The 21,607-nt window shown below is 27.8% G+C and overlaps 2 protein-coding genes across 2 annotated transcripts; both read left to right on the top strand.

Moving 5' to 3' along the window:
* The first annotated feature begins 19 nt into the window (after nucleotides 1–19).
* LOC132934165 (ADP-ribosylation factor-like protein 6) lies at nucleotides 20–20,725 on the top strand. The gene is made up of 2 exons (XM_061000439.1): nucleotides 20–424; nucleotides 19,329–20,725. The coding sequence occupies exons 1-2, from the start codon at nucleotides 226–228 to the stop codon at nucleotides 19,739–19,741; spliced, it is 612 nt and encodes a 203-aa protein (XP_060856422.1). The 5' UTR covers nucleotides 20–225; the 3' UTR covers nucleotides 19,742–20,725.
* On the top strand, nucleotides 5,238–13,256 carry LOC132934163 (leucine-rich repeat-containing protein 69-like). Its single transcript, XM_061000438.1, has 2 exons — nucleotides 5,238–6,274; nucleotides 11,787–13,256. Exons 1-2 carry the CDS (start codon nucleotides 5,564–5,566, stop codon nucleotides 12,279–12,281), a joined length of 1,206 nt encoding a protein of 401 aa, XP_060856421.1. The 5' UTR covers nucleotides 5,238–5,563; the 3' UTR covers nucleotides 12,282–13,256.
* Nucleotides 20,726–21,607: the final 882 nt, after the last annotated feature.

Here is a 21,607-nt window from a genome sequence, read left to right as displayed (position 1 = left end):
CTAAGTAGCTGGCCGACGAGTGAGCGCGCGTGTGAGAGCGGCTTTATCAATGTCGATGAGTCGTGCATGTCGTCGTCGATTTTGCAGGTAAAATCCGGCCGAGTTACGTCGACACCCGACGAAGACAACTGACCGGAAACGTGACGTTTTTTCGAAGATCACCAGTCGCTACCGCTTCCCTCTTGCATAGTGCATACCCACAACCACCAGCCATCATAGAGGACAATGAACATCTGGCGGAAGCTGACGAGGATGCTGGGCTTTGTAAGGCGAACACCACGCCGGCGGAAGGCACGAGTGCTATTCGTCGGGCTGAACAACGCTGGAAAGAGCACTCTGCTGAACCGCCTGAAACCGGACCGCGAACAACTGTCAAGGAAACTGATCGCCCCCACCGTCGGCTTTACCACTGACATGTTCGTGTGTGAGTGTATCTATAAAATATAAAATACAAAATATTATTGCCATCGCCCATCAGTACAACTATATGCATATTATAGTCCTATATTATAACTCATAAATAATATAATATAATAATTTAATATATTATATTAAATATGCAGGCCCGGTATTAAGACGCGGTACCTGCCTACCTATAAGCTGTGTAGGCTACATCCTATACATGATCATGATTTATTGACCTCGGATTTAGATAAAAAATACATTTTTTTTTAATTTTAGATTCTTTGAATGGAGCGATAAATGTATTGATTTTACAATGATGTGTGTATTTTGTGTAGGTAACTGAACTTTGAAGGCACTTTTTATAATTTGATAACCTAGATATAAGTAGAAGACATAATATACGCTTCGACTTTTAACTTCCATATTTTTTCTGGCAGAAAAGTAAATCTATTTGTTACTTGTTACTTTAGGGTGGTCAGAAGTAAACATTTTCAATATTTTTCTTAATAATAATAATTATTTTTTGGTTAAAAAAAAAAAATAAGGAAAATAGGAATTTTTACGCAAAACCAGTTTTTAGTAAAATCGATCTTCTTATTTTCTCGTAATACAAAAACTTAATGTTATTATTATTTTCTATACAAGGAATAATTTTCAAAATATGATAACTCTTTTTGAGCTATCTATAGACATTTTCGATTTTTTGTTATTTTGCGCTCGTTCATAAAATTAAAAATTTAATACAAATCTCAAATCACGAGGTAAAGTCCTAAAAATTATGTAAACAAAATTTTTTTACTATAGACATTTCAAGTTTAAATTTGGAGGAAATAAATATACCTTTTTAAACGAATTAAATTAAACGTTAAAAAAACCATTTATAAAAAAAAAAAAAATAATCATCATCATCTCAAAATCCCTGTTTGAGAACATCTCCAGGTTGGACCTCTTATTTACCTTTTTCGATACAAAATGTAGACTATCTTCTTTCCTAAGGTCTAATCTATCTCTGTACCAAAGTTCATCGCAATCGGATGAACGGTTTAGGAATGTATAAAGAAGGACATAGGTATAAAGGACCTAGTCAGATGCAAAAATGGTTTGTCTTTTATATGTATACCTAGATGAGGCATTTTGTATTTCATTTTTATTGTTTTACTTTTTGTTCATTATGTTCATTGTTCAAGAAGATAAAAATATTGTTTTATCAAGTTGAATAATAACGGATTTTTTTATATCGATTGAAAAATGTAAAACGTTTGTATTTACAAATTTACAATAAACATATTATTTAAACACAAATTAAATATTAAAAATAATATTTTCACAAAGGCTATAGTAAAATAAAGTACCAAATTGTTTACAGCCTGCGGGCACCGTAAAGCCGCGTTTACCCGGCGCGTTTGCTTGAGAGTGAACCACGGCACCTTCGTTCGTATATCACGACTGAAAATCAAACATTGTTTGATTCTATCACGTTTGGGTCGTGGGGCCGAAAGCGTTATTCAGTCTCGTGTAAACGCAGTTTAATTGGTAGTCCGTGTCTGTTTTTATACATGTATCATATTACTCATATTACATTATACTCATAAATCATATAAATTATTTTATACATCGTAGCTTGATGATAATTGCATATTGACAACTGAAATTATTAATTAGTATTAGGTATATGGGCAGAAATGTGGAATATTCATTTTCAGCACAGGTAGATGAAATTTTAAACAAGGGAAGTGAATTATTAAAATAATATTAGGTTAATGATTTATTATTATTTATTATCATCATTAACTTACTGTGGGCAAACACGTTGTAGTGTGTAACAAGAGAAGCAGTTTGTGAACTAACAAATATTTGTGTGGTGTGTAAAACTAATAATTATTTAAATTATTTAATACACCATATTGAAAAATTCTAATTTTGGTATCTATAAAGGAAAACTATCGTTTTTTATAAAATAATTAGTTGATAATATTTAATTATTGTTTTTACTCGTAGATAATAGTTGTAATCAAACAGTATTTATCAGAAGTAAAAAGTACTTTTCTTAATAATTTTTAGTAGAACGGACATTTTTATACGACCAAATGTCAAAATATTGGTATTGTTATTTTGATGTAATTCAAAAATAAAATAACCGATGATACTTGAAGTTTTTACTTAAATATGTTTGTATCATAAATTTGTATACATGGTGTCATTTTTAAAATATCTTTTTGAGCTTTTAAAGACATTATTACTCTATGACATTTATGATTTTTTTTTCTATAAAATACCTAGGTATGCCATCGATAAAAAATGTATGCTTGGTCAAACGGATTGAAAATTGAAAATAAAATACATTTTTTATCAGATTTAAAAAACATTGAGCATATTTATATTTATAGTACCTACCAATCTAACTTTTTATGAGCGTATGATTGTATGAAGTTAAGCTGTTGAAATTCGTTAAAATTGCGAAAATTTGCAAATTATTCTGTGCATAGTTATAATAATGTATAATATTTAAATTAATATTCATACATAATGTTTAAAAATTAATATATGGTTCCAAATAAGTTTTGGTTACCCGAGAGTTATAAAAAAAATTGATCATAATTCCACGATATGTTTTATGAGCGTCGTGTTAGATATTAAGTTATTATTAGTTACAAATTTGATATTTAGTATTCACGTAGGTATACAATTTACACGTATCTACATATATTGTATTAGGTACCTAGAAAAATAATATACGGTATACCGACTATAGTCTATAATACAGTAGAGGCGCAGAGCTACTTCCTAGGTTTTAAATATATTACATATAGGTTGTCAATTGTCATAATATCATGTAGGTAAAGTATATTCGAACAGCTAATATTATAATTATAAAAGAATTTTAATAAAGTATTTTTCATGTTATGTCTTATAAATTATAAATATAATAGGTTTCTTTAAAACTTGCTTTGTAAGTTATAAGTATTAAAATATAATTATCATAATACTATCTTACATTTTTAACTAAAAGAGGTGGTAAGTATGTAACAAGTTGCTGTATGTTAGATGTCTAGAGAGTAGATGAAGTGGATGTGTTAAATTTGAATTCAATAATATAAAATCATTGTATACGAAGAACGATTTGAGTGAAGATGGTCTGTCAGCTTATAATATTACTAAGTATATTTTATGATATTATTATGATTAATAAGTAATTTATTTTACTATTAGGCATTTTTAGTACAATAGTATTAAATGTATATACCTAGTAGGTTAGTTTATCGTATGTAGTATCGTTGTGAGAATTTCTTCATTTACCGGTGAATATCCTAGTCTAACTTCAAATAGGTACTAGTAAAAATTAATTTGACTTTCTGGTAGACTTTTTTTTGTTAGGTAAATGTATGAAAACTTAACTAAATTGTTTAACAATTTCAAATCTTAGAAATGCATGGAAAAAATTTTATGAATTTGATTTCTAACTCGTATAATTTGCCAATTTTCGTAATTTTGATAAATTTTGTCAAAATAGTTAAAGCTCATAAAAATAACAGTGGATTTACGATCAACTTTTTTTTTAATTCACACTAACAACTTCTGAGGAACCTTGTATTTAATTTTCAAGTTTTTTAACCGAGCGAACATTTATTATCGTCAATAACTAACAAATAAAAAAAGAAATTTTTTATGTCTATATAAGGCTATAAATATCTAATAAAAAATTCACAATATTTTGAAAATTGTGTGATGAACAGGAATTGCTTATGTAAACATTCAGTGAAAATGTATCTATTGAACTTTAAACCCCACAACAAGCATTAGCTTATAGGGGTTTGGTAACTTTTTATTGTACTTATATAATATGTTTAGTTAATAGTTACAATAAAATTATTATTATTATTAAAAACAGATATAAGAAAAAAAAATTAATTTATATACTGTTATAGTTATTATTTTTGGAGTTAAGCTAAAATGAAATTGACTTTTTTGAAAATTGGTATTGCGTAAATATAATAATAATATTTTTTCCCTTAAAATTTTGTTTGTTTTGCCTGGCGCTTTTGAAAACTATTGCGAATTTTTTACTTTTGACCCCCAAGTACCAACTAGATTCACATTCCTACCAGAAAATAAGTCATTGAAGAAAAATAAAGCATTTTTTTGTACCAAAAGGTGATGACAGACACAAAAAAAAAATTTCAAAAACATCATGGTAAAATCAATGTTAAATCAAAACATCTATCATTTCGCTCAGAATCTAAAACATAATGTAATATTTTAATATTAAAGTATTTTGTATAATATAATATAATAATTACATATTTATGTTACACCCAAAAAAATAACTAAAATACAAGGTACCTATAGTACTAGTTACAATTAATGTAATACAGTTACGTAGGTACCTATCACAAATTAATGTATTTCAGTTAGAGCCCAGCCCTGCCTATAGCTAGGCATTCACACATTAAAATATCATTAAAAATGTTTCTTTCACTAGGTACTGCTCGTCTGCTCGTAATTCAAATGTGTTCAATATATTATGTTTAATAACCAGTGGCAGCAACCACTAATAAGAAATTATTTTTAATTAAAATATTGCGCGGCACTTAATATAGTGCTTTAGTATATTAATATCTTTACGGAAGCAAAACCATCAAGATTTTCGAGAAATAAATTGGAGTGAATTGTGTCAATCGATACAATGTCATAATATCGGTTTAATATTGAGCGTTCAAGAAGACGTCATGGCGTATGAGGCATACCAGCGATACGTACCGATTCGTATCGGACCCAAATTTCGATACGAGTCGGTACGTAATTATTCCGTAATCAATAATAATTATATTATTATGGCGTATTGAATTTTTCTTCTTATACGTTATTGTGCCTCCATGTAACGGTGTATTCATGGTGGGATTAAAAAAAAAAAAAAAAAAACACAAGCAACCAATCAGCTGATTTAGCGTTGCTTCCAATTTTTTTTAACATAATATTAAAATTTGTGTTACGCACTTATGCCGCAAAACGTTGTGATAACGAACTGAACGGCGTCTAATACCGATTACCGAAACGACTATCGTAGATTGAATGTAGTTAATTGCCTCGGATCGATTATTAAAAATCGTGTGCTTTTCGTTTTTGATTAATAATTGTGAACGTGCGTGTTGTAATAACGATGTTAATCCACTGTTCGCTCATTATCCAAGATCTAACTGCTGCACGGCCGAACACACGGTCCCTCAGGTCGTGTGTAATGACCAAAAAAGAAAACGACGAATACTATGTGTGTGTGAAGAACTCTATGTACCCGACCATTAAATCGTACAAACTCACCATGTTGCAAAACATTTACCACAGTTTCATCAAAGAAGGGAAGATGGGATTGGAGTTCAGCGAGCCCAGACAAGCATTGTTGATAGTATGCGAAGACAAGAGACTGCTTTACTTGTTCTTCCGTCAACTTAAGAGCATTATTAACGGGAACGATGTAATCATCAGTACACGTCAAATGCCTAAGAATGTACCTGCTAAAAATGAACTTATAAATCGTTTTGATCCATCGTCTCTGCAGTATGTAGCTGTTAGTCGTTTTGACAACCGTGTATTGAACATGAGACATTTGAGTAAACTTGTGTTGGAAGACTGTGATTTACCAACAATTCCTGTACAAATTGGCCATTTACCCATTAAATATCTTAGCATTACAGGTAGTAAACTACCTACTTCAAAAAATGAACAAGATGTCTTCTGGAATTGGACATCTGGAACCACAATTTGCTATACATTAACAACCTTAAAAATGGATTCCGTTGGTATCAAAAAATTGCCATTTGAAATATTCTTCTTGAAAAATCTACAAACGTTATCTGCATCCAATAATAGTCTGGTAATTTATGAATTGATTACTATTAATAATAATTAAATAATTACTAAAAGTCTTTTTTTACGATGCACTTTTATAAACTGTCCTTTGGTTCTCTAACTTCTTTCTTCAATGCATTGATAGACTGTATAGTGTTCAATATAGAAGTTATCATTTATATTATTTTTGGTACATACATAGTGCCGCAGCTATAAACTCTTAGGCCCGTGGGTAATTTATTTTGATGTCGATTTAATATTATTGTTGTTATTTTTAAAATATAATAAGAAAGTTAAAGTCACTTTATCAGTCATTATTTTTCATTAACCATCCCAACCAATAAATATCAATGTTACTTACACTTCTAATCTAAAATTAAAATAACTGAAAAAAATAGATCATACAACTTTTTTTAATCAAATTTGGTAGTTATACCGTGTTAGGTTAGGTTTGCTACTAAAGTAATTCTCAGAGTAATTAATTTTAATATTTGTATTGCAGAAGTTTCATTTTTAAAAAAACATTGCATTTATTGTATTAATTAATGTTTAATTATTAGGTATAATTATAGTCTATATTTCTATCATATTATATTATTGTTAATAATTGTTGAGTCAATACCATCTTCCATAGAACAGTGTGAATAGGTTCATGATACAAAAAAGTGATAGCTCAACATTTATAATTTTGAAGTCCTCCACAAATAATGTTTTTGAATTAAAACGAAATAATACTAACATTTTTATTGTTCATTTAAATATCTAATTTAATATAAATTTGAACTTAAAATGTCTACAATAAAAAACTGTGTTAATTTATTTTTTAGAGTTTTTGGTTACAATATTATGTAATTACTTGTGAGAAACACTTTTAATTATTCAATCCTTAGTTAAAAAATTGATCATTCTACAAATCATAGACATGTTTTGACTATGTGGTATTCAATTAACAAGTAGCTAGTTTTCAAATAAACGGTTTTGGTGATTGTACAGTTAACAGGTTGTGCAAATAACCAACAATTTGAAATCAGCATAAACTGAATTTGGTTGTAGTTAAGACCCTTAAAAATGTGTCATATTTAAGGACTTGTGTTTACTGTTTAGGTTATACACCCGTATGCACATGCTATTGAGACAACACAATAGATCAAAATAATCAAAATAAATTTATTGACATGAGATAGTTATATGCTCAAGACATAAAGCTCTGATTTAAAAAAATTAAAAATTTAAAGATTATTGAATCCATATACAAGATTACTTGGGTTAAGTCAAAGTACTTTTTCAATTTTATCAAATTCTTGACGGGAATAAACATTTTAAATTGTATTAATATTTAATTTTTAGATTCTGAGCGAAGCGATTAATGTATTGATTTTACAATGTGTGTTTTTTTTTTTTTATTTTTTTTTTATTTTTGTCACTGTCATCATCTTTTAGGACAGTAAAAGTGCTTGGATTTTCTTTCTACAGTAACTTTTTTGACAGGAAAGTGAATCTAGTTGGTACTTTGTGGGGTCAAAAGTAAAAATTTCCCAGTAGTTTTCAAACGTGACATGAAAAACAAAAGAAAAATTAAGGAAAAACGGGAATCTTTACGCAAAATCTGTTTTTGAGAAAATCGATTTTGGTTTTTGGTGTAACTCTAAAAAAAATGACCGTAGGGACATGAAATTTTGACTGAATGTTTATATTTGCATTTCCTATACACCATAAAATTTTCCAAATATTTTGACTTATTTTGAGCTGTTTTTTACGGAAATTATCAATTTCCATTTTTTTTAGTTTTTTTCTCTATAAATATCAATAAAATTTTATCTGTTGAGTAAAAAAGCTTGAAAAATTAATAGAAGGCTCCTAGGTTATTGTTTCAAAGGCAGATGAAAAAAATTAAAAATCCTTAGTCACAGTTTTTATTTATAAGCATTTAAAGTTCAAATTTTGACAAAATACGGAAAAATCATGAAAATTAGCAAATTATTATTAGTTGAGAATTCATAAAAATTTTTCTTTTTAAATCTAAGATTTGAAAATGTATTATAAGATTACTCATAAGTTTGTCTACCTTTATCACAAAAAGAATGTCTACAAGAAACTTAAATTAATTTTTTATGAGCGTCTGAAATTTATATTTTTACAACATTTGATATACACTCGATTTCTCATGTAACAATTTTCTTATTTTATTGTAATTAAAAAACGAATGACTGTAGATACTTGAAAATTTCACTGAATGTTTATATTAACATTTTCTATACACCATAACATTTTGAAAATATTTTGACTTATTTTGAGCTGTTTTTTACGGAAATTGTCAATTTCCATTTTTTTTAGTTTTTTTTTCTATAAATATCAATAAAATTTTATCTGTTGAGTAAAAAAGCTTGAAAAATTAATAGAAGGCTCCTAGGTTATTGTTTCAAAGGCAGATGAAAAAAATTAAAAATCCTTAGTCACAGTTTTTATTTATAAGCATTTAAAGTTCAAATTTTGACAAAATACGGAAAAATCATGAAAATTAGCAAATTATTATTAGTTGAGAATTCATAAAAAATTTTCTTTTTAAATCTAAGATTTGAAAATGTATTATAAGATTACTCATAAGTTTGTCTACCTTTATCACAAAAAAAATGTCTACAAGAAACTTAAATTAAATTTTTATGAGCGTCTGAAATTTATATTTTTACAACATTTGATATACACTCGATTTCTCATGTAACAATTTTCTTATTTTATTGTAATTAAAAAACGAATGACTGTAGATACTTGAAAATTTCACTGAATGTTTATATTAACATTTTCTATAAACCATAACATTTTGAAAATATTTTGACTCTTTTTGAGCTGTTTACGGACATTGTCAGTTTTCAATTTTTTTAGTTTTTTTTTCTATAAATATCAATAAAATTTTATTTGTTGGGTAAAAAAGCGTGAAAATGTAATATAAGGCTCCTGATATATCGTTCTAATAGCAGTTGAAAAATATTAAAAATAAATAGTCACAATTTTTTTTTATAAACATTTAAAGTTCAAATTTTGACAACATTTATCAAATTTATAATTTATTAATTATTTTGTAGTTAAAAATGTATAAAATGTTCAACTTTTATAGTTAAGGATTGAAAATTGAAAACAAGGCTCCACGTAAATAGGTTATATATAAATTACTTTATTCACAATAATATCATCAAATATACTTGGTAATATCATAGGCTGACTGACCGTTTTCGCTCAGAATCGTTTTTCTTATACAATGATATTATATCATTGAATTCAAATTTAACACCATCCTTTTCAGTAACCCACTTGTAACCTACTGTACAGCAGAGCGACATCCACTTATCCACCTTTTTTATATTAAATATATTAAAAACTATAAAAAATATATGTTCCGATTGATGCAAAGTAAACTTCTTTATCAAGTCAAAAATATTTATATTTTAGAAATCAAACCACCAGAAGTACCTTTATATTTGTCAGCCGCTAAGATTGTTTTGATGAAAAATTGATAGGGTTAGCATGTGCCTTAATCTCACTACCAGCAAACATTTTAAAGATAACTGCGCTTTATACTTATAATTTACCTAAGTTTTAGCCAATAAATGCATTTACTATATAAGGTAAAATTCTGGTTCTTAGTTTCATACAGTGAACTACTGAGCTATGTACCTTCAGTGCCACTGCCAGCGACTCTACCCCAATAAGTTACTGATATTTTATTTTACTTTACTATTTTTATAATAAGCCACCTTCACCTTACATATTTTTTGTATTTTTAAGTAAATATACTATCTCGGGTATATTGTAAATGTTTTTATTGTAATTTGTAATATTGAAGGGTTTTGACCAAGAATCAGACAAGTCCATTTTCAGCAAATAAAATAAACTATTTCAAAAACTTTTGGCTTTTTCTTTGATTAGTATACCACTGACTGGAATGTTTTGCTGCCCAACTTGATTGAACCAAGTGTACAAACATTGTTCTAAACGAGGAAACTCACTTGGTCTATTCTTTTTTCGGTAACTTTCTGCATCAGTTGTATTAAAAATTGTATCTTTCAAAATAGTAGAAAGTGTCGATGAAGGGATTTGAAAACTGTCCGCTATGTCTTTTTTCTTTTTACCACTCTCGGCTGCTTCAATTATTCTTTTTTTGTCGGAAATTGACAAACACTTTCGTTTCGATTTTCAAGGTAACGACAGTTTTATTTGTTATATCTAACTTCGTTATACAGCGAGGAGTTGACTGTATTTATAATCTGGATAATTATATTATAAAATTATAACTGAATATAAGTTAGAATTTTATACAATAATTCCTCATCATGGACATTTTAGAAATCATAATATTATCATTGAATTATTATTTGTAACTATTATCGAAATCTTTTGGTAATCACAGAAATCTTTTGGTAATCTAGGAAACCATTAGGAAATATTGGAAATCATGGTATTCTGGAATCAAGTATACACATTTTGTGCCAGTGATTTACCCTTGATTTTTAACTACAAAATATTTGAAAATATTTGTGATTTAGATGAATTTTTTTCAAATTAAATTTTATACAGACCTTTTACCTAATAAATTTTTATGCTGTTTGACACGGCAAAACATTTTTTATTGATATTTATAGAAAAAAAACTACGAAATTTCAAATATCTGTAAATAGCTCAATAAGAGTAAAAATATTTTTTAAATTATACCATGAATATTCATGGTATAATTTTACTATTTGGTACCTATAGAACAAACTAATATAAATATTTAGTGAACATTTCAAGTTTCCACGGGTGTTATTCGTATTTGAATTATAACAAATTAAGAAAATTGTTTCATGATAAATCATTAATTTACGAATAAATATCTAATATTGAAAAAATCTAACTTCAAACGTTCATAAAAAATTAATTTGACTTTTCGGTAGGTATACTTTAAACACATATACGGAATCTTGTATTAAATTTTAAAATCTTAGATATACAAAGTTTTTATACATTTTAACATTTAAAACTGGCAATTTTTAATTTTAGCTTTTGGTTTTTTGAGGCCCCCTAGTACTGGAATGACTCATGTGCATTGCATACCTTGCACACCCAATTTTTGCGGCACTGTTGTTACATAGTGTGTTTTTAATTTATATTTTACTGTTTCCTCAGTCTATTTTATCCAATAAATCTTCTTAGGTTAGTATACTTGGTGTTGCTAGTTGTGAACAAACATCTGATTCAAAAGGTTAAAATGTAAATTTGTTGATTAATTATACTAACCTAACCTATGAGCTAATATAAAAAAAATACTACAATCCTACAATTAATATTCAAAATAAAACATAGTGTTATACGAAAAGTCAATATTTAAAACACCTTGCACATTGCATACGCCATACATTATAACTAAACATGCAAATGCATATAATTCTGGGCTCTAGATTTATAATTTAAAAAAAAAAATTATTAATATAATAAATATAATGCATTATACATTTTATTATTGCTTTAATCTGATAACTTAAATAATTTGAAATTTTTTTTTTCAGGCATATTTACCTCAGTTTATTGGTGATCTTAAGAAACTCGAAAGCTTATTTGTTGCTGACAACTTGTTAGTATACTTTCCTCATATTTTATCTTGTAGAACCTTCAAAGAAGTCGACATATCAAATAACTCGTTTCAGTTACCGAAATCTCTAATGTTCGACCACATAACTGAATATTTACAAATATTTGGAAAGGTAGTGAAAGGTGATTTAGATTTAGATATAAAACCATTAAATCATTTGGCATTTTACAATATGCTGGAAAATTGGATACCATTTAAGAGGCAGGATATTCCGCGTACTCTTTGGACATACTTTGAAGTGGTTGGTCGCTGTATGTTGTGTAATAAATGGATACTACCAGATTACTCTCGAATAACTCATACATTTGCTTTACCTTCAGCAATAAGTACAATTAAAGATCACACAATCAACGGTATACCATGGCAATCATTAATATGTCGTAATTCATATGATTGTGAGCTACATGTTTAGAATAAGCCATATTTATATATATTTATTGATATAAAACTTAATTAAATATAAGTTTTCATAAAAATTTACATTATCCATTATATCTGTATAACTGTTTTAACATCAAACTAATAATTTACTCATTGTACCATAATTCGAAACAAATAATAAAACCGTTTAAGAGTTTGAGATTTGAAACATTATATAATGAATCTTCTGTTTTTACAAAGTATGTTATTTATTTATTTTTAATTTTAATTAATTATAACTGTCTTAAATACAAATTTGGTTCACATACCTTTGTATATAAATTATATAAATTGTATATAATATTTTTTTTCATTGTGATTATATTGTGATATTAAAATGTCCCATTTTACTTGTATAAAAATAAGTATCTCCTTAGTTTTTTTTTTAAATTTGTTTAAAATCCTATTTCATTAATCATTTCTTTACTAAGTACAATCTAAAATGAAAAAAATGTATGATAATATTTAATATTATTTAAAGATGTATTACAATTTGAAATACTTAATATTACATAGTCCATTACCCACACTAATTTTAACCACAAAAGGAGAGTATTTTTTTGTGGTTAATCAAACATTGACTGAATATGTACTATTTATTTTTAATTTTAATGTCATACCTACATAATATTATATTATATTATCTCTAAGTTAATATGATTAAGAATAATTTTAATTTGAAGTGCATTGTGTTAAAAGTTAATTAAGTATTTTATAAGATTAATGGAAATATTTTAAGTATAGTTATAAATCTACTATTTTGTTGTGTGGATAATTGCTGTACTATGACATATAATATAAAAATATATTATGTTTTTTGTATTATTATTTAAATATAGGTAATACTATTTTAAATAATTTTTGTAATGATATAGGTATTTACTATTTACTAATTATGGCGCCCGGTGCCAATGTCATTTTGTCCACAAAAATACACTCTACAGGAATAAAAATTATTCTGTCTTGTAGAATCAACCAAATTTGATATATATATTTTTAACTAATAGAGGGTAATATTCTAGAGGCCACATTGAACTCTGTTTTTTTAATATTTTTAGGTATATAAGGCTTTATAATATGGTTTTAAAAATAAGACAATTTAAAGCTTTTTTTTACTAATTATTTAAACCATTATTTAAATAAAATAGTTCAATGCAGCCTGTAGGAAGTCTTCTTCTATTAGATAAAAAAGTAGTCATCAAAATTCAACAATAGTACAAGTCTTGATCATTTTTACTGTTAAGTCTTTTTTGTTGATATAATACACAGTAATAAGGACTTATTAGATAGGTACTTATCATAGTATGGACTATAGTGGAATAAATAAAAACCATTATGTTTTGTGGATAATAATTAATAATACAATTTAAAATAATTTAATATTTTAAAAACAGTAATAATCACGGTTTTTAGCAGAACTAAATTTTAACAAAAATTCAAAATTTAAAGAACCTACGGTTATTAGCTCTGAATTTACACAAAAAAAAACAAAATTGATTTTGTTGAATGCTAATTTTGCGTAAAGAATTCTGTTTTTCTTTATATTTTTTTTGTTTTTGTCTACATTTAAGAAAACTTCCGGGAAATTTTTTTTGAAATGAAAATAACAAAGAATTTAAATAAAATCTAATGCTAAATTGCAATCAACAAGTATTTAATAATAAATTTAAAAAAAAATCAGTAAAATGTTCACACTAAAACACTGCATTTTTATAAATTTATTTTACATTTTACAGTGCATGTAGTTCTATTTCTGAAACACGTTTTGAAATCTGGTCATAAAAAAGATTTCTTTGTTAATAATTCTGATAATATTCCTATTCTGTATTTATCCTTTTCTTTTTCAGCTTCTGATTCTTCCCTTTGAAAGTTATTGCCTCCTGCTCAGTTAGTGAAGCTATTTATTGTGTCTATTTTATCAACTTATCTTGAAACCCTTCTTTTTCTTTAGTTGCCCTAAAATCATTTATAATTTATATAGTTTATTTTATTAATGAGTTGAACTTTAAACTACATAAATATATTTTTCAATAATTACCTAAATCAGAAAATTCAAAATTGTGCTTGTACTTAATTTTTGTAAAACACAACGGATTTGATTTTGGTTGTCTTATCATTCTTAGTGTATATTTTCCCAAGAAGTCCCTGAAAAAAGTAGGAAATAAAATATTTAGTAAGCTATTTGTAAACCAATTTACAATAAAAACGTGATGTATAAATACAAAATAAATTTTTACTTTTAGTAGATTTATTTTGGTCGATTTTATCGCAAATTCCTTCTAATCGATCTTCATTATGGTACTTCTTCTATTGTTTTCTACTTAATATTCTTAAAGTAATTTCACAAAATTTACCTCACTATTTTTACTAGTGTTTAAAACTAACACCACTTTTTCATTAGAAGTTGTAAATTAGTTTGTTAAGTTAATTTTAATGTGAATAAATAAAATATTTAAAAATTACAAAAGCTAGAGTTGTATTATAATTAATAGGTACATGTTTCAGCATAGGTCATCTTTGGGTTACTGAAAGAACTTATAAATAAACACGTAATGAAATACAAATTAAACAATAAAATTAATATCAAATAAAAAAAGTTGGACAAGTGCTGTACATTAGGTGTCGTATGTGTCACTGTAAGTGTTAAATTTGAATTCAATTATATAAAATTATTGTCGGTATACGAAAAACTATTTTGAACGAAGACCGTCTGTCAGCATATATTATTAATTACTAAGTATTTTAGACATTATAGTTATGTAGTAGGTTGAATTAATTTTATATGAAAATGTTGCACTTCAAAATGTCAATGTGTGACCTTTTCAATATAATAATTATTAATTAATAGTACACTTTAAAAGTTTCAAGTACTTACCCATGAATAATCTATTTAAATTACAATAAAAAAATATCTATAAAAAGACTTTTGTTTTAGATTTTTTGGTTACAGGCTATTTTGGTTACCTACAGTATAAATTACTTATGACTTTATCAGTGCTTGATTTGGAAAAAAATTTGAAGGGGAACTCAGCGGATGTTAGATGAGAGAGCGTTCCACATAAAATTAACCGTCACATTACCGAAGGGCTTCGCCTCCACACCCCCTCCAACATCAATCATACCAAAACAATATTAAATTTGTCTTACATAAATATATAAAAAAAAAACAAATATTAATTAATTATTTTTTTAAAACATAAAATTGGTCAATTATCAATAAATTATGCATTAAAAAAGTCCATAAATATTGATATGTACTATTTTCGTTTTTGTTTTGTGCATAGCCCTTAAGAGGATATGTTACACCCACATACACAGGCACACAGCGCAAATATACATAGTAATACATACACAGCTCCCGTCTTACAAACGCGGAACATGGCAAATTGTACATTCTAAATAATCCATTTAACTCTGTTATGATTATTGTTTGAGTAAATTTACCTATCATATAATTTAAAAGTAATGATATTATCTAATGAACATCTTTGGGTTTTTTTTTTATTTTAATTTTAAAGCAAAATATGAGCATTTTTTAAATGGTACAAACAATTTACAATTTTAAAATAATCATAACTTGCTTTAAAACTCAAAGATGTTCACTAGATAATATTCTTACTTCTAAATTTCATAATAGGTAAATTCACTCCAATATTAGTCATAATAGAGTTAAATTTAGAGCATATAATTTGCCATTTTACGGGTTTGTAAGACGGGTGCTGTGTATGTGTTCCTATGAATATTTGCGCCGTGTGCCTGTGTATGTGGGTGTAACATATCCTCTTAAGGGCTATGCACAAAACAAAAACGAAAATAGTACATATCAATATTTATGGACTTTTTAAATGCATAATTTATTGATAATTGACCAATTTTATGTCTTAAAAAAATAATTAATTAATATTTGTTTTTTTTTTATATATTTATGTAAGACAAATTTAATATTGTTTTGGTATGATTGATGTTGGAGGGGGTGTGGAGGCGAAGCCCTTCGGTAATGTGACAGTTAATTTTATGTGGAACTTTCTCTCATCTAACATCTGCTCTCTTCAAATTTTTTTCCAAATCAAGCACTGATAAAGTCATAAGTAAGTTATACTGTAGGTAACAAAAAAAAGCCTGTAACCAAAAAATCTGAAACAAAACAGTTTTTTTAAAGATATTTAAAGTTCAAATCTGGACAAAATTAGATATTTAAACGTAGAATAAAGATTATGGATATTTTGTTGTAATTTTAATAGATTATTCATTATTCAAGTACTTGAAACTTTTAAAATGTATTATTAATTATTATAATGTAAAAGTCATACATTGACATTTTGAAGTGCAACATTTTCATAAAAATTAATTCAACCTACTACATTACTATAATTTTTAATTTATAGTTAATTTTGTGTGGAGCGCTCTTTCATCCAACATCTGCTGGGTCCCCTTTCAAATTTTTTTTCAAATCAAGTACAGATACGTTCTTATTTATTTATTTTAGATTAAACGGCTGCGGGCCCAATTACAATAATAATAACAATCGTTCGTTAGAACAGTTATTATTTGGATAGCACAAATACATTTAAAGTTATCAGTTTGAGAACATTAGTTTTATTGTTTTTTTCATTTAATTATTAAAAATGATTGGTTAGTTAGTGCTATCAAATAAATAAACTACAACACAGATAAAGTTCTTCCCTATGCGTAGTGGAATTTCAGTAATCCTACTATAAATACAGAGGGAGTAAAATTGTACTACGCAAAACAGTTTTTTTCAATGTGTGCCCTCTTAACGTCTATATAGATATTATATACAGGGTGTATCTTATGTCATTGTACGCGGGTTTTTTAACGATTATGGATCGATGACATGGAATTTTGTTAAAACGAAAAAAGACTTGTTTCTTTATTTTTAACAGTCAATTTTTTTATAACAATTTCAAAATTTTTAAACACGCAGGTGTAGTAGCAAAATCAACTTTATTTTTTCAAAGGGTAACTACTATATTTTTTGATGGATTCCAGTAAAACTTTTTTTTCTGAAAATGTTGATAGTCATCATCAATTTTGGTTCACTAGTTTATTAACTGTGCTTCTCTAAAGTTTAGTAAAATATGCATTAATACTTTTAATGTAAATAATTGATATAGGTTTAATTTACAAGAGCTAAATAATTTTTTCTTATAACTAACTTTTATAACTTGAAATTTGAACCATAAGTTTTCTATATCGGTAAATATCGCATGCAAAGTATGTATTTAGTAAAGGTCTGCACGGGCCGATACTTTACAGCCCGGTCCGGCCCGGTAAAATTTTTAGAAAGCCCGGCCCGACCCGTGAATAGTTTTTGTCGTAAGTAAACCTGGCACGGGTAGACCAATTTTTTATTTATTTGTTTGGTCCTGCCCAATACCTATCTAAAAATTGAATGGATTAAGCACGGCATGGTTAAGACCATATATTTTCGTCCATCATGACCATTGTAAAATAATTTTTGAGAAAGCCCAGTCCGAAGTTTTTGTAGTTTTTAAGACCTTTTATTCTTTTAAAAGAATTTTTTTTTTAAATGATAAAATAGTGTATGTACTAGCTAGTAGGTAGTAGGTAACTGTTTTAATTTACATAACCTCTAAAGGTCGTAGGTATTCAAGAAAATCAGTAGAAAATTTGAATTTACCTATCTTACTTACTTAACAATAACATAAAAAATAAGTAAGATAGGTAAATTCTGATTTCACCAACATGTTGAGCATACAAAATACAAATACTAACAAATATCACACAATATACTCAGTCTTTTGAATAACAAATTAAGTAGTAAGTACTAAATACCTAATATATAATAACTAACTTTTAAAATATTATAAAGGATTTTATTAAAGAAAAGTGCGGCCCGGACCGGTGCGTAACTTTTGTCCAAAAAATAGTCCGGCACGGCCCGAAGTTTACTTAAGAAAAGTCCAGCCCGGACCGGTGCGTAACTTTTGTCAAAAAAATAATCCGGGCCGGTCCGGGTAAGCCCAGCCCGTGCAGGTCTTTAGTATTTAGTAGTTGAAATTCTTTAAGAATTTTTTTTGAAAGAGTCATTAGTTTACCGATTAAACTACTTACGTGTATAAAAAGGTAGTTAGAAACAATTATTTAGCTCTTGTAAATTAAACCTATATCAATTATTTCCATTATTTGCATATTTTACTAAGCTTTAGAGGACCATATTAGTTAATAAACTAGTGAACCAAAATTGATGATATGACTATCAAAATGTTCAGAAAAAAATCTTTACCGGAATCCATTAAAAATATATTAGTTACCATTTGAAAAAATAAAGCTGATTTTGCTATTGGTACACCTGCGTGTTTAAAAGTTTTGAAATTGTTATAAAAAAATTGCCTGTTTAAAATAAAGAAACACGTCTTTTTTCGTTTTAACGAAATTCCATGTCATCGATCCATAATCGTTAAAAAAAATCCGCGTACAATGACATAAGATACACCCTGTATACAACACAGTTGGTAGGTACATTTTTTAGAGTTGCGTTGCGAAAACGAGATATTTTTATATTAATTTTACAAACTAAATTATATATTTTACAAGTTTTAACAACAATGGGTTTTCTACATACAATTAAAATCATATTTTTTTTTCAGTCAGTTCCAGCTAACTACACAATGAGTACTTACTTACTAACAATTATAAATGTGTGTAATGTTGGTATACATTTTTTATTAAATAGTTTTTTACTTACCGATTTATATTTGTACGTTATGTAAGTTACCCTATTAACTTGTAGAGATTAATTTTCAAATATTTATTTGTCCAATTAGTCAATTAGAATTTTAATATATTCGAAGTACATATTGTGCTACAATACTATACTATGTTATTAGATATTGTATATGTGGACATATGTGTTTAAATAACTGAGAAATATATTTAAATACATTTAGTATTTGCAAGTCTATGCCAATTTGAAATACTTTTCAAAAGAGTATTTTGTAACTAGTACCAATACCTCCTGACTCATCCGTTGTCTGTTTCGTGTGTACTGTTGCAGTCAACAACGTCAAGTTCACCGCCAGCGACATGTCTGGCCGGGACGGGTACCGGAGCATGTGGGAGTCGATGTACGGCCAGTGCGACGCCATCGTGTTCGTGGTAGATAGCACTGACCAGATGCGGTTCGCTGTGGTCAAGGACGAGCTGGAAATGATGCTCCGGCACCCGGACGTGGCCGACCGACCGGACCTGCCCATACTGTTCGTGGCCAACAAGACGACAGCGCCGGATGCGTGTGGCGCGTCCGCCATGGCCGGAGCGCTTAAACTGCATGAGCACATGGAACAGGACCGTCCGTGGCGGTTGGCCAGCACTGACGCGGTGGCCGTGCCCGGCCAGCCGGCCGACGACGGGCTAAACGACGCCATGGAGTGGCTGGCGGAATTGGTCAAGTACACCCGTCAGCGATGACATGTCCGTTCGCCAACATATTTATTTTATTTTTTTTTTCGCAATAATTGATTAACATTTTATAATTTTTATTGTCGTTGTTTATTACGTTATTATTATTATTATCGTCCTCCGTACACTAATTTGAAAATTATATTCGTCCGATTCAGTGCCTATTATTTTTGGTAATTTTTCGTAGTAAACACATTTTAGTACCTAACACAAATAACACGCGAGGAGGCGTTTTTATTTAAATAAATACATATTATGTTCTTTAACGTGTACGTAACTAGGCTTATTTATAATTTTAAACAATTTACATATGTGGTGATTTATTTAATGTAAGACAGTTCTTATTTCAAAAACTACATTATAATATAACCTAACGTTTTTGAAAATGTTCTTCACATAATTTAAGTCATTAAAAACAATATTTTTTAGAAAATAGTTTTTATCATCATTATTTTTCTAGTTTTGTATTCTTTGGAATGAAAATATTAATATCTTACATTTTAAATTTCATATTCAGAAGCAGAATATTAATCGGGATATTTTATCTATAAAAATCAAATTTTGGACAAATAGGTACCTAGTTTATTTCTTTAGTTATTGGTATAGTTCAAATGAGCGGAGTAGTAGACCAACCTAATATGGGGTACCCCTGCAGTAGGTAAGTACTACTCTCTATTGAATAAATATAAACTTTAAACACAAATGTTTCATAAACTAGGTAGTTTCTCGTTGAAAGTGCTAAAAACATATTCTGCTATGGAATTGAAAAGCATGTTATTGTCATTAAAAATAAATATTAAAAATATAATTTTAGGATAATTCTATTTTTGAAAAAATATTTTTAAAAACATTGACTGTACTTACCTACTATTTTGGAGGCTAAATCTAGTTAATGTTCTAATCTGTTTCCTTTTAGGTTTATTTATATATATTTCAATAATTAGTGATCATTAGGTAGTTAATTAATTTTGTCAAACTACCTGTATGAATAGAAGAAGTTTATATTGGCGAATTCAATGAATTTTTTATATATTTAAAAAAAAGTTTACGAAATAAAAAAAAACTATTTTATTGTTTTTTAGTAAATTTTAGGAAAAAATAATACTATATTTTTATCATATAATTAAAGTGGATTTCAAATAGTGAACACATTATGTATTTCATTGCCTATAATGAAACATTCAGTTTTGAAGGTGTAGATTTGCGTCTAAATATCTTCGCTATTTTTTATTTTCTTCTTAAACATAAAAATGTTGTACTCCTTCGTAATTGTTAGCTGTACATATTTTTATCATTTTAATAAATAATTTTGTCCAAAATCTCGATTTTTAATTACTTATATTAGTTATACTTACTTCCTTAATAGTGTAGCTGTTTCTCGTGCTGTGGGCAGTGTCATGGATCTTGTCGGATCTTGACCCGAGTGCGCTCACATCGATTACGTGTGTTGTAACTTGTAAAGCCCTCAAAACTCTTGGTCTTGCCATGCGGTTAGTGAAGGATTTTTAACTAGAATGTTCGTTAGTAACACATTTATGTGCACTTGTGCACCCCATTTTGGAGTATGGGGCCGTAGTGTGCGATTCTCATACGGCCGATAATGCAAGACATCTTGAGCGTGTCCAACGCAGGTTACTACTCTTTGCTAGCTTTATACCCACTTAAGTTTCCTTGTGTGCCTCATAATTATAGGGAACGAACTAAATGCCATTAAAAATAAAAATAAATGTCCTTAAAAAAGCGGGTAAGTGGATGTCACTCTGCTGTACAGTAGGTTACAAGTGAGTCAATGTATAATGGATTGTATTAAACTTGAATTAAATTATATAATATCATTGTTCAACGATTCTGAGCGGAGACGGTTTATCAGTCTGG

This window comes from Metopolophium dirhodum, chromosome 1, assembly GCF_019925205.1.
Source record: "Metopolophium dirhodum isolate CAU chromosome 1, ASM1992520v1, whole genome shotgun sequence".
NCBI lineage: Eukaryota > Metazoa > Arthropoda > Insecta > Hemiptera > Aphididae > Metopolophium > Metopolophium dirhodum.
The sequence above is the reverse complement of the archived record's forward strand: the minus strand, read 5'-3'. Positions and strand labels throughout refer to the sequence as shown.

Excerpts from the sequence above, each read along its gene's own strand:
- LOC132934165 (XM_061000439.1), top strand. The coding sequence starts at position 226 with ATGAACATCTGGCGGAAGCTGACGAGGATGCTGGGCTTTGTAAGGCGA. Across the intron at positions 425-19,328 it reads TACCACTGACATGTTCGTGT|TCAACAACGTCAAGTTCACC; the intron begins GTGAGTGTATCT and ends GTACTGTTGCAG.
- LOC132934163 (XM_061000438.1), top strand. The coding sequence starts at position 5,564 with ATGTTAATCCACTGTTCGCTCATTATCCAAGATCTAACTGCTGCACGG. Across the intron at positions 6,275-11,786 it reads CTGCATCCAATAATAGTCTG|GCATATTTACCTCAGTTTAT; the intron begins GTAATTTATGAA and ends TTTTTTTTTCAG.